We start from the raw sequence: 14884 nt of genomic DNA on the forward strand, positions 1-14884 counted from the left end.
AGCTGTGCCTGCTTGCAGACACTAACCTGCAGCCGAGGGGACGAGGAGAGTCACGGAACCCTCACGTGGGACTCCACCACTCCTGGGCCATTTGTGTGTAATTATGCCCTAACTGTTCAAGGTCCCAGCATGGTGGGGTGGGGTGTGTCTTGGGAAGTGCTAGAGTGTATAACTGGGGAAGGCTAACTCAAGGAGAGGACTCTCCCCGGCTCTAGGGAATCAGCCATCCAGCTTTTCACACGGGTTCCAGGGATCAATATTGGATCGTCAGGCTTGTGTAGCTGAGCCGCCTTTGTCAGCCCAAAGTTGTACCTCTTCAAAGGTAATAAAATTGCTGGGCATGGCCACTCATGCCCACAACGCTGGCATTTCAAAGCCTGGGGCAGGAGTATTGCCATGAGTTTGAGGCCATCCTGAACTACAGTATGAGATTGGATTTCAAAGCAACACCACAAACCCCCAAAGAAAGGGAGGAACAGAATCGAAATGAAAGCTATGGGATCTGCGGGGCGACTCAGCAGGTGAGAGCATTTGCTGCACAAGTCTGGTGACCTGAGTTCCATCCCTGGGACCCCGCATGGAGGTGAAATGAGAGAATCCATTCTATAGCAAGGCCCAGGCCAGCCAAAGCTAGTGAGGCCCTCTATAGATGACAGAGGCTGGGAAGGAAGTATGAGACCCCATCACTGTGCTCAGCAGAGAGGACTGGAGCTTTTTTGCATTTTGCTGTATTGCAAGTGGCAGTTCCAGAACCGATCCCTGGCAGGCACCGAGGGACTGCCAAATAAATATCTTAAATTAGATTTTGTTCGTGTCTAGTAATAAGCACACTTTCATTCAGTTTAGACATGGGTTCCATATTGTATTGCTTTTTTATCCCCAAATTGTTTTTGTTTTATTTTGAGACAGGGACTCACTATACACCTTAGCAGGCCTGAAGCTTACTACGTAGACCAGGCTGGCCTTGAACTCTGAGTCCTGCCTGCCTCTGCCTCCTGAGTGCACTGGTCCCTGCATTGTCCTTTTCAAGAGGCTCGGTGTATAGTTATGTACTCTAGAACCCTGAGCAAACTTTGCACCCACCCAAATTATTTCACTACCAAGAGGACGCCAAGCGCTCCTGGTGCACGTGGTAAAAACCAATGTTCAAGGTTGACTCAGTAATTTTGGTGGGAAGAGGAACAGGGTTGGTTTCCAGAACATTCCATCAGCAAAGACCTTGAGGGGAGTTTACCTTGCCAGCGGCAAACAAGTGGCAGCCTTTGACGGCTTCAAACACACTGGGGGAGATGTCGGGCTGGGCGGGAAGGTGCGACTGTGCCAAGGACTGCTTCACCTTCTTCACGTCTACCAGACAGAGGGCCCGCTCTTCCCCTGCGGAAAGCAAGAGCTGTGGTCAGGAGGAGGCCATAAATGCCACCGAAGACAACTTGAGTACCCACGACCAGAAAGCATAGGAGCTCTGTGGAGAAGCCAGGGAGTGCCCTTTATCCAAGATGAGTGGGGCAGAAGGGGCTTCCGACTTTGGAATATCTGTATATAATGAAATACCTTGGGGATAGGGTCCAACTCTACATACAAAATTCTGCTATGTGCCATAGTCCTCTTAGAACCTAAAGTCAACTTTATACAGTAGTGTGTGTGTGTGTGTGTGTGTGTGTGTGTGTGTGTGTGTGTGTGTATGGGGGGGGGTCCTGAATTTTGACTGAGATCAATCAAATGAGATAAGTAGGGATTTTTTCCATCAGTGACACCATGGTGACACCCAAAGATTCAGACAGAGGAACATTTCTGGATGTTCAGATAAGGAACACACTTGACCAGTTCATCATCAGCCAGGCTTTAGAGCGGAAATGAAAGCAGCTGATTTTCTCGGTTCAGCTTCTTGGGGAATAGGGAAATTTTTGCAGGCATGAAACTGAAGAATGTTGGCTGAATTCTGGGCAATCTCCGAGAACATGGAAGAAAGAATGTATTAGGGAACCATGAGGGGTCCATGTTGTGAGAGACAAAGGGAGTGGAGAGAACCAATCACTACCTGGTGGTGGGCAGCCCTCAGGAGGTGGAGGCAGGAGGACTGGAATTTCAAGGTAACTCTAAAAAATTCAAGGTCAGCCTGAGATACCTAGCTCAACTTTTTCTTTAAAGACAAGATTTAAACCAGGTAGTGGTGGCAAAGCATGCCTTTAATCCCAGCATTTGGGAGGCAGAGGCAGGCAAATCTCTGAGTTTGAGGCCAGCCTGTAAGTTCCAGGACAGCCAGAGGTACACAGTGTAACCCTGTCTTGGAAACAAACAAAATTTAAAAGCAAGGTTGCTCTGATCATCCTGGCTGTCTCTGGATCAGGCTGCGGTACCTTGCCTCCCAAGAGCTGGGATTAAAGACGTACACCACCACATCCTACTACCCATGTCAAAAATTAAAATAATAAAGAAACAAACAAATAAAACTCCTGTCAAGTAATGAAGTTAACCAAATAAAAGATGCTGCACTGACATGGACAGAATGGCCCCGGCTCACGGGTTCACGTGCAGACAGGTGAGGTGGGGACATTCCTACACTAGCTCAAATGGTAAAATGGACACATATGCAGAGAGGGAAAGAGGTGTGAAATGTGTTGGCTGAACCCAGAGGACGGGTTTGAGCATTCATAAACATAAGTAGCCACGTCACGATCATGCGCAGGAGGCAAGCTCTCGGGAGGGAATGGCTCTCAGTGGGGCCAAGGCAACTAGAACAAAGGGCCTGCGGGCCAGCGCAATGAAATATTCCCAGAATTCCTCTGCTTGGGAAAGAGAGGATGGGAGTCCAAGGTCAGCCTGGGCTTCCTGAGACCCTATCTAAAAAAGAACAACCAAGTTGGACTTCAAGCAGACTTTGAGGCCATGGGCACTGCACTCACAGGGTGCACATACATACATGTGGGCAAACACACACATAAAATCAACCAGGTAGGTCCAGCATCCGAGGGAGGTCTTGGGTTTCAGAAGGCAGCTTCCCGGAGTCCATGAGAGCTCTGGTAAAGAAGCAAGTCTAGCCTGACCCAGTGCTCCTGTATGGTGATCGCCTACTGATTCCCAGCATGCTGCTGCCATGCTAGCTGCCTGAGGTGATGCAGCCAAGGAGAAGTTTGCACCACGCTGGCACAATGCCATTTGGACTTCTGAACCTCCAGAACTAGGGGTAAACAAACCTCTTTTCTTCATCAGTCGCCTAGTCTCAGGTACCTCACGACAGCAATGAAAACCAATTCAGCATCCTCCACTGGGCAGAATGGCACAGCGTTCCTTGAGAGTGCCAGACTGTGCTAAACTGGACACTGACGAGGAACCAGATGTGGGCAAAGGGCTCATCAGCCGAGGCCTGGCATCAACAGAGTCACACGGAAGAGGGGCACTGCTGACCCAGTCCACGGCCAAGGGCTGCCTCTGCATATCTCCAGGTTGAAAGGCAGCTCTCCAAGTCAGAGAGGCTGTGACCAGGCCACCCACCTGCTATCATGAGCAGCTTCTCCAGGTCCTTGATGATGTAAATTTGGAAGACAGCTCCAATTCCTGGGATGTGAGTTAAGGAGTTTTTCAAGACATTTAGTGCATAGAGCCCTTCCTCGGTGCCCACCAGCACCACCTGCCAGGGTGAAGTCCAGAGACAGAGTATAAGTCACGTGACCACAGATATAATCACTGTGCTTAGCAGCAGCAAAGCCAACCCCCTCCCCATGCATCCTGACGGTGTGTGACTGTGGCCAGGCACTGGGACAGGGCCCAGGCAATGTACCTGGTCGCTGAAGGGCAGGGTGCAGTTCATGTCAAGTCGGTCATCACCTTCCAGCTTCAGCAGAGAGTTTCCAAGTAATTTCTGTCCATATGGGAGGGGGAAATAGAAAAGAGGAGACAGAGGAGTAAGAACTGTCTACAACCAAACCATCCAGAGACGGAAATTTAAAGTCAAGCTCAGTAGCACACGCTGGACCAGAGCCTCACACGTGCCAGGCCAAGTACTCAACAGCTGAGCCACAACCCCGAGCTCTGGCCCCATCATTTGACTGAAGCCCCAGAGGCAGAATGGTTTTGTTGGTTTTTCCAGGGCAGCTGTTAATTAGCTTCAGAGTCACAACACTGTGCAGACACACAGGAGTGGGAGATGCAGGCACAGAAAGCTGTGCTGCGATGGGAAATAAGATGAAGCTGTGGAGGGTTAGAGGGTTACCGAGCTGTTAGGAAGGCCCCTTCCCCGCCTCAGCTGCAACAAGAACCCAAGCAGGGGTGTCCATAGCAAGGCAAGCTTCTAGCCCGCGTTACCTCAGCCCACACAGGCCGCCGCTCACAGGAAGTACAGCCACGGGCCTATTGTACACATATTAACATACATTTCAGCAAAAGGCTCATGAGTGGAAAGAGACACACTTCATCTAAACACGCCTCTTCAGGAGGCTCACGGAGAAGAACGTTCCCACTGCTAAGTGTCTGCAGAGTGCTGTTTGGTCCTCGATGGAGGATGCACCAATAAGCAGCGAGAACTGTGAGCATCCAGGAGGAGCGATGCCAATCAGAGCACACTGATGATTCCAGTGTCTTAAGGGTAAGTGGGAGAGTGGATGCTGCAGAGGCAGCTGGAGAGGCCACAAACAGCTAGCTTCCTGGAGTGCAGGTGGTCACTGGCTCGTAACTCAAGGACCTCACTGAGTAAACAGGAAGGCTATTCCAGGCAGACTCCACAGCTTCCCCCCTGCCCTGCAGGACTGCTGAGGGAGATGCAGAAATATCCCACCACTGCCTACAGCCTGCACCTTCAACACAACAAACCTGGTTACCACCCTAGCTGTAGCCAGTGGTCCTCAGATGGAGAAAGGAAACCCAGTCAGACAGTGGGATCCCCATCACTCCAGTCAGTGCCCACAGCCACACACTCCCATGGTCACAGGCATACTCACAGCATCGGCTTCTGCCTTTTCCCTAGAAACTCTCCCACCCGCGACGACAGATTCTAAGGCGGTGACCCAGCGCTGCTTGTCGGGGAAGCTGGGTGCTAGCAAGTACAGGGTTCTTCCAGGCCAGCAGGTGGTATGTGGGTGAGACTCCATCTTCAGTATGTATGGGACATCTAGGAGATTCCAGAGAGCACAAGATTGGTCGTGGATGCCTCCCCTGTCCTCTCCAACAGGGATAATGTCATGGCATCTGAATCCCACCAAGCCCTGCGACTCGAGTTCCTGCTAAGATGGGGGACTAGACAGCGGTCTCAGCAGAGCAAACTGCCACATCTCCGTCCTGCCCCTCTCCATTTGTCAAACCCAGCCCACCTCTTGGGCAGGGCTCCTCTGGATCCCACTCACCTGCTTTGGCTGTATTTGCAAGTTCAGAAGCACCAACGGCACCATGAATAGATACATCCCCATCAGGAAGGCACAGCTCAAATTCTTCCACCGGTCTCTGTCCAGCTTGATGCAAAGAAGGGTGGAAAGAAAAACAAAAGAACAGGACCAAGAACGAGAGAAGAGAGAGGAGGAGAGAGAGAAGAGGGAGAGGAAGACAAGAGAAAGGAGGGGATGGGAAGGGAGGAGAGCAGAGGAGAGGAGAGAGGGGAAGGGAGCGGAGGGGAGCAGAGGAGAGGAGAGAAGGGAAGGGAGGGGAGGGGAGCAGAGTAGAAGAGAGAAGGGAAGGGAGGGGAGGGGAAGGGAAGGGAGGGGAGGAGATGAAAGCAGAGGAGAAGAGAGGGGAGGGGAGGGGAAGGGAGAGGAGAGGAGGAGATGAGAGGGGCGAAGCAGAGGAGAGGAGAGCAGAGCAGGAGCGAGCAGTAGAGAAGGAGAAGCATGTGGAGTTGCACAAGGACAAAGGAATGAGGTGCAGACAAGGCAGAGAGGGAAGATAAAAAAAAATAAAGTGTGTCAGATGAGGGGCACAGTCAACTTTGTGATGACGATGCGGATTTATGGGCTAGTTGACTGAGGCGGAAGTTCTCTGGTGTGTTAGCAGGTGGAATCTTCAGGGCAGCACCCTGCGGGTTCTTCAAGGGGGAGACCTATAGATTGAGTATCGCACCAATAACCTTTAGAGAAGTCATCTGGCTTTTAATTTGAAAAATGGAAAGTAGAGAAGGCTTGTGAGGCAGTCCAAAAAAAAAAAAATAACAATAAAAAAAATAAAACCAAAAACTAAAAACAAAGCCTTCACGCCAACACTGGAAGAACCTGGGTTAACTGCGTGCAATGACTTCCCCCTTAATCATTAATTTACCTTCTCTGGCTTCATTGTCATAGATGAGGACTTTTGACCCCTCCAAGACAATGTATTTCCTGTCCCAGCCTTGCTGTCCTCGTTTGTTATTTCTGGGAAAAGAAAGATGGGCAAGAAAAATGTCTCAAGAGGCAAGCGGAAGCAAGGTGGAGGGGCTTCCTCAAAGACACTTCCCTAGAAGAGACGGAGAGTGGGAGCGGCTGTGGGCCCTCCGGGCCAGCGCCTGCCCGAGCCCGGGCCACCCTACAATGGTACCTGGGCACTTTCATCCACCCCTCCAGGTGCAAGCTGCTGCTGGGCTCCTTGCTCTGGAGACCCGGGGAGTTCATTTTGTCACGGCAGAAGGCCTCGGTGAAGTGTGTGGCGTACTCAGCAGGCAGGCCACAGGTGGCTGGCAAGCAGGTGGAGCACTTGGGATGGCACATGAGCTGGCATTCTAGAAGAGAACAAGGGACGGTCTGACGGCGCTCTCCGCGGGCCACGCACTCCTCCACCCCCGGAACGACTGCAGGTGGAGCTGAGCGCACAAGTAATCCCTGTGCTTTCCCAGGTGCCAGGGAAGCAGCTGCTGCCCTCGACCTCGCTGTCCTGGCCTCGGTCTAGGCTGCCCACGGTGAGCTGTGTATACAAACATGTTTGCATGTTCAGTTCACGCCAGGAGGGGAGACACCAGCCTGACTCAAAGGGAAGAGAGATGAACAAAGATGGAAGCATTTTATATATCAGCTTGGAAGTCATGAGCTGAAGCCACCATTTGAAGTCACTGCTTTAACAAGGGAAAAAAAAATAGTGTCCTCCTACTGAAGTGAAAAGCTTTGGCTCTGAATGCATTACATGACAGTTTAAAACATCGCCTCCACCTGACAGGTTCTACAGACGGAGACACGCAGGTGCCCGGCACAGACGCACGGCTGCTGCGCTTACCGAGACATTTGGATGCCTGACGCCCGAAGTGCACAGTATCCAGACACACAGCACACTTGGTGGCTCGCATGTTCAGTCCCACGTTGAATCGGTGAGGAATGTTGTGGTGCATACGTTCCTTAAGACGCCGATTATATTCTGAAGGGAAAAAAATTTTAATTGAAAGTGGAAAGAGAATCCAAAGGATGGGAGAAACAGTCTCTGGTTAGGGTTTGTATAAGAATCTATTAGAGCTCTTACAACCAGGTACTTTGACTAGATAGTTCCCCAAAGAGGAAAAATAGCCCCAAAGTACCTGAAAAGAGTCAAGGTATCATTAGGCTTTAGGAAAAAATGCAAATTAAAACCATAGCAAGGTGCCGGGTCGTGGAAAAGTCTAGAATCCGAGAAATGGAAAACCAGGTTTGGAGGATGTGGAGGAATGTGCATTCTTTGCACTTTCCAGTGGGAACAGAAAATGGTACAGCTACTTTGGGACCCAGTTGGACATCTCCTCAAAAAGTTACCCATAGAATATACTACAAACATCAGCTAGCAATCCCACTCTTAGCTGTATGCAGAGAGGACAGAAAACACCTGCCCCCCATTGCATATTGCACACAGCGGCACAACTTACAGCAGCCAAAAAGCAGAACTAAGTCAAGAGCCCTCAGTGGCGTAATGGGCGAGACGCGCCACCCAAACAATGAGATAGTATCTAACCACGGAAAGAAAAGAACTGGGGTGCTGGTGTGTGCTACAAGGGGTGGAGCTCAAAAACATGGTGTTCTGGAAAATAAGTCAGGCACAAAGGGCTGCAGGCGGTGTGATCCCAAATTCATTGGAAAGACCCAGAGAAGCAAATCCACGGAGAAATAAAGGAGATTAGTGGTTGGTGAAGGTGGGGGAGGAGACACAAGGAGTAACTGCTGACAGAGATCAGAGGTCATCAGGGGCGTCCTCAAGTTAGCGAGCCCATGATTGGACTGTGAGTATACTGAAATCACTGAGTTATACATCTCACACGGGCGATTCTTAGAGCACATGAATATTGTCTTCATTAAGCTGTTAAATCATGAATCGTAGAATTATTGGAGCCATCGCAGACGCATCTAGGTTTATATGAGTCAGGAAGACCTCGATGACCGGATAGTTCCTCAATTTAAGAACATATTCCTGGAAGGCTGACTGTGTGGTGGCACCCGAGTCTGTGAACATTTACGGCTGGGGATCATTGTTGTCTGATACAGGGTCTCACTATGCAGCCAGTGCCTGGCTGGCCAGGACCTCACTCATTATGTAAACGAGCCTGGCCTCAAAGGCACAGAGATTTGCCTACCTGTGCCTCCTGAATGCAGGAAGCAAAGTTGATCACCACTAGCCCAGGCCTAAAAATGTTTGTTGATTATTTGTAAATATTTAGTCGTGAAAGCACGTATCTAATGCTTTTCATGGAACTCAGTTTAAAAGTCATAGTTATGAACAGCAGGATTTTTTTGTTATTAGGAACTGAGTGAAGAATTCTTTCATGCCCAGTTTTTTCATGAATGATCTTTTGTTCAGAACTTTTTATGTCTGGAGAAACGAGTCTTACATTTCTATTAACGAGGCTGACCCCACCCCACCCCCCATGTCAGTGACCTGGTGAGAGGCATGGCCATAGTCCATACGGAGAAAAGCTCAGAAGACACCTGAGCTCGGCTCTGCTGGGGTCTCCTTACCACACCGCCCCCCTCCTTTCTCGGGAAGTGGCAAGGCGCGGCATGAATGCACAGTGCTACCCGGAGGGTGCAGTACACACCATGAGGGACACTTGCAGGACACCTGCTAGTAGACATACAGCGACAGGAAGGCACCTGTCTGCATGGCCACAGCCACAAGACAATGTCATCAAAATCCTCAGCCTACAAAGACTGACGGTGAAGTCAGGATACTGAACGACAGCTCCACTCTGCTCCCCAAACATTTTCCTCGTCCTTTTCATCTCGGCGCTACACAGTACTTTTGAGACCACAAAGAAAACCCTTTACCCTGCCAAGAAGTGGCGGCACACACCTTTAATCCCAGCACTCAGGAGGCAGAGGCAGGCGAATCTCTGTGAGTTTGAGGCCAGCCTGGTCTACAAGAGCTAGTTCCAGGACGGCCAGGGCTGTTACAAAGAGAAACCCTGTCTTGCAAAACAAAACAAAAAAAAAAAAAAAGAAAACCCTTTACCCTGTAGTGGTCATAGCAACTGGCCACAAGTTGGTCACATTTGAAGTGCCCACAGCCTTTCCCCCACTGATTCATTTCCTAAGAATTCACCCCTCAGCCACTCCTGGAGGAACAGGATGTCCTAGAAGGGGCATGTGGCCGCAAGAGCAGGTCTCCTTTAGTAGGGGACTCGTCTACGCACACCATGGAACACTGTGCAGTTCTTTGCCAGAGGGAAGCAGATCTAATGCACCAATGTACAAAACAAACAATGCGGCAGCCTGCAATGGCCAGGACAGGGTCAATAAGATTTTATTTTTAAACGGACCTAAGAAACACAGGTTAGCTTTCTTAGTTCGCTGTCATAGCCTGCTGAAACTCACAGGGATCCGCCTGCCTCGGACTCCTGGGTGCTGGAATTAAAGGTGTGTACCACCATGCTGACTTGTGTTCTTGAGATATATTCGTATCAGGTATGGGGCTGAATACTGACAGTAGCTGTTCTGGGTAACGGATGGGGAAGGAGACTGTTAGCAATGTTACACTGGGGTCCTGAGGACAGACTTCTCATGCCTGCCTCGGGGTTCCTGGGTTAGGTCTGTCTGGCCACACGCTTCCCTCTGCCACCACACTCCTGGATTTCTCAGCCAAGTAAAGTCCTTTTCTTTATAACCTACCCCGTTTCCGATGTTTTGTTACAACGGTAGAAAAGAGACTGCGACAAGAGCCTACCCTCTGGAGTGGACGACTCCTTTCGGCGGCTGGATGGCGGGGCGAGCAGGCTCATGGCACTGGGCTGGTGCTCGGGCGACCGCACGATGGCAGACATGGCGATCTGCTGTCTCGCAGTGGCTGGCGTAGATGGGTGTGGGTGGTCTGTGGCTTTGCGGTGGGCAGCTGCAGAGACAGCAGGACAAAGCCTGTCAGTTGACGCGACCACCTAACAGACCAGACGAAGAAGGCTGCCCGTGGCTGCCTTTCAAGGACCAGACACCAAAAGGACAGGTGTGGTGCTAACTCAGTGACACCGAGGAGGCTGCAAAGTGTTCAGACTTGGGACACGTCTGGAGTGAAAACGCACTGGCCACAGACAGAAATGCTGAATTGTCTTGGCCAGCCTCATGGTCTTCGGCCGGGTCCCAGAGCTCCTACCTTCCTCCCGCGCAGACCGGAGCTCGATGCGCGTCTTCTGAAGGGCTTCCTCCAGCTCTGCGCAGCGCGCCTTCTCCTTCTCCAGGGCCAGCTTAAGCTCATTGTACTGCAGAGGAACCTGTGTGGGCAAAGCAGGGTCCTCTTTCCGTCGACTAAATAAACCCTAGCAATGGAAACAGAGATATCTCCTAACTCCTAGAAACTGGCACTGGACCCAAGCTAAACGAGAGCTGACTCAGGAGGAGCAAGCCACCGAGGCCAGGCACATACTCACTGGAAGTGTGTGTGGGGAAAATGGCATGTGAAGGGGAGGGGGAAGGGGAGGCCGAGCCTCAGCCCATTCCAGTCCGCTGGAAAAAAAAAGAGTGGGGTGCGGAAGTTTTCACCGAGAGGGTTAAAGATGCTTCGGCTGCCTCCACCGCTTCCTCTAGCATCCCCAAGACAGGAGAGTCACTTCCCGAGAATCTTTTCCCCTCAAAAAATGCAATCAGGTTGGATGGAGGATGGAGCTGGGAGCGGTGGCTATGGTTCAGAGGTTGCTCTTGCCTTTGAACTTGTCTCATGGTGCTTGGTGACAAGACACGGGGAAGGGGTGGGCTTTGTTTTTTTTTTTAAAGAAAGCAAAATTTGAAAATGAATGCTAAAATGATATCAAAACAAGGGGCTTACTAAAAAAGAAAAATACCAACAGAAACATTTACTGTACACAAAAGAGAAAAAAAAAACTGGAATCACGCATCTGACAAAAAAATTAACTGAAAAAAAACCAAATGCAAACGCCCTAACTACATCAATGACAACCAGACAACAGGCCGCTGCTAAAATTAAAAAAAAAAAAAAAGATTAAGTATCATGAGCATAGCAAATATGGTACCATGGTATGCAAGAAAACCCTCCCGTGCCAGCACCGTAGCAAGGGGCAATCTTGGAACTCTGTGCCCACCCCTCAGCAGTAACAGTGACCCAGGAACACTGAGGCCAATCAAGGGCATTGGCCCTGCATTCCCTTCTTCTGACTAATCTAAGTCATCAAAGTCCTTCCCTTTAAAACTGCTGCCATGGCCACTACAGTGTTCTAAGACCCTTGGGAGGAAACTGCCAAGCCCCTAGAGACCTTTCTGGAAGTCAGAACATTTGGTCAACCTCAGATGAGCGCTTCAGCTGTTGGGGAGAGGCATGGACCGGGCTTGTTTATAAAGAGCAATCTTCACACTGGACTACATGCTCCAGCCCCCCAGACTGCGGCTGAAGGAGGTGGGGCATCAAATGTCATGGCTGGCTTCTCATTCAGGTTCTCCTTTGTTACAATTCAGAGCCGAGAGTGCAGGGCTGGTGAAGGCAACAGCTATCGAGTTTTAACCAGGTTGGTTCAACTTCCTGCACCAAGTCAGTCATTTAACAGCACGGGACAGGCAGGCATGGCAGGGCACACCTGAAATCCCAGCACTCAGAACACTAAACCATTGTGAGTTTAGGTCCAGCCTGAGTTACATGGCAAAATTCCATCTTGAAAAAGATCAAAGAATAAAACTAAGCAAAAACCCTGGACTCAGTCGCCCTGGAGACCCGTGTGGTTGACATTCCACCTGCTAAACTCTCAGGAGTCATTTATACATGACCTGACCCACATGGGAGTCCTAGACACATGACCTTCGAACCTAATATTCGACCTATGCGGAAGCCGTTTTCTCAGCAGATGCTCTGGCCTAGCTTCTCTGCAGGAGAAAAAAAAAATCACTCCCTTAGGAGAGCAACTTGCTAGTCTTGATCAACAGCTCCCTAAGACAAAGGCTACTCCGGTTACATTAAGACCCAGTCCTCAAACCAGAATAAACAAAAAGGTGTGTTTTTCTTCTGCTTGCACGATTATTCGTCACAGTGGTGTGCATCCACAAAGTCATGGGGGATGGAGCAGGGCTGCCTGCTCCTACTGTCGAGCACTCTAACTCACCTTTTTCTTCTTAGCCGGTTGGTCCATCTTAGCTTGCAAAAAATCAATGAGTTTGGTTTGTTGAGAAATAGTGCCTTCCATTTTCACCTTTTCATGAGAATAGAGAACCTGAAATTCATGGAGACAAAGATGACCTCAGAGCTGGACAGAAGTGTATGTTTGAATTCGGTACATTAAGAACATGAACAGTCAAGCAGGAAAACACAACACAAAAAAACACTGGTGGGGAATATTTAGCCCCCATCTTACGGCAAGAAGTAAAAACACATGGGGCCAGCAAGATGGCTCAGTGGGGAAAGATGCCCTGCAACTGACTGGATCCTAGGACCCACATGGAAGAAAGAGAGAACTGACTTCCACAGGTTGTTCTGACCTCAGACACACATCCCATGCCAGACCTCCCAAATATATAAGCAACCAATAAGCATATGAAGAGTAAAAATACAAACAGTTGATTAATGGAATTCAGATTGCGGATACTACGGAGAGATGTTTCAACTTCAAAGAGCATTTGTAAAATTTCATAATTTAATGTTAGAGAAACACAGGCAGCATACTAATGAAGGACACTGACAACTGCAAAGGGGCGGGGGAGGGGAGGAGGGAAGAGGGACAGAGGAGGAGAAAGGGGGGTAAAAAAGGAGAGGAAAAAAAAGGAAGGGGAGGAGACAGGGAATGAAGGTTTGGGGGAGAAGGGAGGAAGAAGGGGAAGGAAGGAAGATGGAGGAAGAGGAAGCAACAGCTGTCCGCAGCGCCCCCTGCTGGCCCTCACCTGAATGTTTTCCAGCTGATACTCCAGGTCACTCCTTTCCGTCTTCAGCAGATCCGCCCGGTCCAGCGCCTCCTGCAGCCCTTGGGTCAGGCGGAAGATGTGGCTCTTCTGCAGGTCCATCTGCTGCTGCAGCTTGGCTTGCTGGGAGAGGGAGGGAGAGGGGGTGGCAGGAGGCTTGACAATGTGCAGAGCACCGCCTCCTTCCCACCATGGCTCCCATTCCCCAGCTTCCCCGGCGTGACACCGAAGTCCCCTTATCAAACCACCTCCTTCACCTCCATCCAGAATTGCTGGTGGTTTGCTCTTCCAAGTCAGGAGGGCATGGCTAAAAATGTTTAAAGGTTCTCCTGAAGGCACATGCCTGTAATCTCACACTGCAAGGTAACGGGAAGTCCAGGCCTGCCCGCTCTGTGCTACCAAGAAAGCCATTTTGGTACCTCAGAGCAAAATACAGAGCTGACAGCGAAGCGGTGAGAATCAGTTTCATCTATCCCACCTGAAGGTATCTACGACCTCAGTGGATAACCAGGAAAGCTACACAGGCCGTATGGTGTGCACAAAGACAAATCCCATCAGCCCGACTGGAGCGCTGTCCTTGAGCACATAAACAGCCACAATTAGAGGACACATCTGCAGTGTGGGGACACAGAGGAGCCTAGCTGCGCTACAGGATTTGGTAAAACCCAATGAAAAAAAATCAGGTTCACATACTAGAGCTAGTATATGTTGAAAAAAATCTCCCCAATCTGTACAGTCTAAATCAGCCGGCCCCTTCCTAAAATGCGTTTCATTTCATCTAACCTCTGGTTGTCATGTAAACACAGCCAAGGTGGCCCACAGAACCTTCCTGACGGTCTAAACTCTCTGCAGAAGAAAGGAAAGCAAGCTAAGAAAGCAAAATAAAGATCATCCTGGGAGCTTTCAAACAGTCCCAGGCAGATGCCCCAGTCCCCAGCCCCAGCAGAATGGGGCCACAGTGGCCTCAGACTGGCTGGCCCTCTTACGTCACTGTTTTCTGCCTATGTTTTACTTCCCATTTGAATGGCAACAGCTGCCAGAGGCATCGTGTCATTGTAAGTTGAATCTGGACTCTGCCATCGCCTAGATCCTGGCTTAAATCCTGCTCATATTGCCTTGCCCAGCCCTCGCGTCTTCCTGAGTGGGTATAAAACCCCGACTCCCTGAGTGACAAACTGAACGGTGCTTGCATATCTTATATCAGGGAATAAGTACTTGGTGGTGGTAGTCTCTGTCTGTCCTTCTTTCTTCTCTCCTTCCAATTCAGCGTTCTTCACACTTTACCATCTGCCTTGTCTACCTACCCAGTCACATTTAGTACGCAAGATGGCTAAACTTAATGGTCAGCTTGTTGGAGAGATTAGTGAAGCAAAGCTGAGTGTTTCTGGGAAGGCCCAGGGCCATGGGATCTTAGGGCCCTTTGATGGAGTCGCACGTGACAGTGGTGGTACTGGAAGGTGTAGAAGGGCAGGAGGCGTGGCCCCCTGGAAGAAGAACATCGCCGGGACTATATCTTGCCCTCAAGTCTCCTCTCTCTCCTGCTCTACATTCTCCCGGCTGCCATGGTGTGCCATGGTGTGCACTCCTCCAAACCCTCCCCCAGTAAAGACGGATGGTTCCTCTGCAGCTGCGCACTAAAGCAGATACTTTCTTCCTCG

At 50.1% G+C, this 14884-nt stretch overlaps 1 protein-coding gene across 12 annotated transcripts in view; it reads right to left on the bottom strand.

Moving 5' to 3' along the window:
- Nucleotides 1–14884, bottom strand: part of Cit (citron rho-interacting serine/threonine kinase) — a 175807-nt gene that overhangs the window by 15566 nt on the left and 145357 nt on the right. For 8 of the 12 annotated variants that reach the window (XM_050159017.1, XM_050159016.1, XM_050159011.1 and 5 more), the window contains 13 exons: nucleotides 13209–13349; nucleotides 12437–12544; nucleotides 10486–10648; nucleotides 10066–10230; nucleotides 7162–7299; nucleotides 6493–6673; nucleotides 6238–6329; nucleotides 5337–5441; nucleotides 4935–5104; nucleotides 4303–4347; nucleotides 3779–3859; nucleotides 3493–3628; nucleotides 1235–1374 (listed from right to left, as the gene is read on the bottom strand). In XM_050159017.1, coding sequence (XP_050014974.1) covers nucleotides 1235–1374; nucleotides 3493–3628; nucleotides 3779–3859; nucleotides 4303–4347; nucleotides 4935–5104; nucleotides 5337–5441; nucleotides 6238–6329; nucleotides 6493–6673; nucleotides 7162–7299; nucleotides 10066–10230; nucleotides 10486–10648; nucleotides 12437–12544; nucleotides 13209–13349 — 1665 coding nt within the window. The remainder of the gene's footprint in view (nucleotides 1–1234; nucleotides 1375–3492; nucleotides 3629–3778; nucleotides 3860–4302; nucleotides 4348–4934; nucleotides 5105–5336; nucleotides 5442–6237; nucleotides 6330–6492; nucleotides 6674–7161; nucleotides 7300–10065; nucleotides 10231–10485; nucleotides 10649–12436; nucleotides 12545–13208; nucleotides 13350–14884) is intronic. The other 4 variants (XM_050159018.1, XM_050159014.1, XM_050159015.1 and 1 more) reach the window with 3 other exon arrangements.

This window comes from Alexandromys fortis, unplaced genomic scaffold (genome assembly GCF_014885135.2).
Source record: "Alexandromys fortis isolate MF-2015 unplaced genomic scaffold, M_Fortis_MF-2015_v1.1 scaffold_90, whole genome shotgun sequence".
NCBI lineage: Eukaryota > Metazoa > Chordata > Mammalia > Rodentia > Cricetidae > Alexandromys > Alexandromys fortis.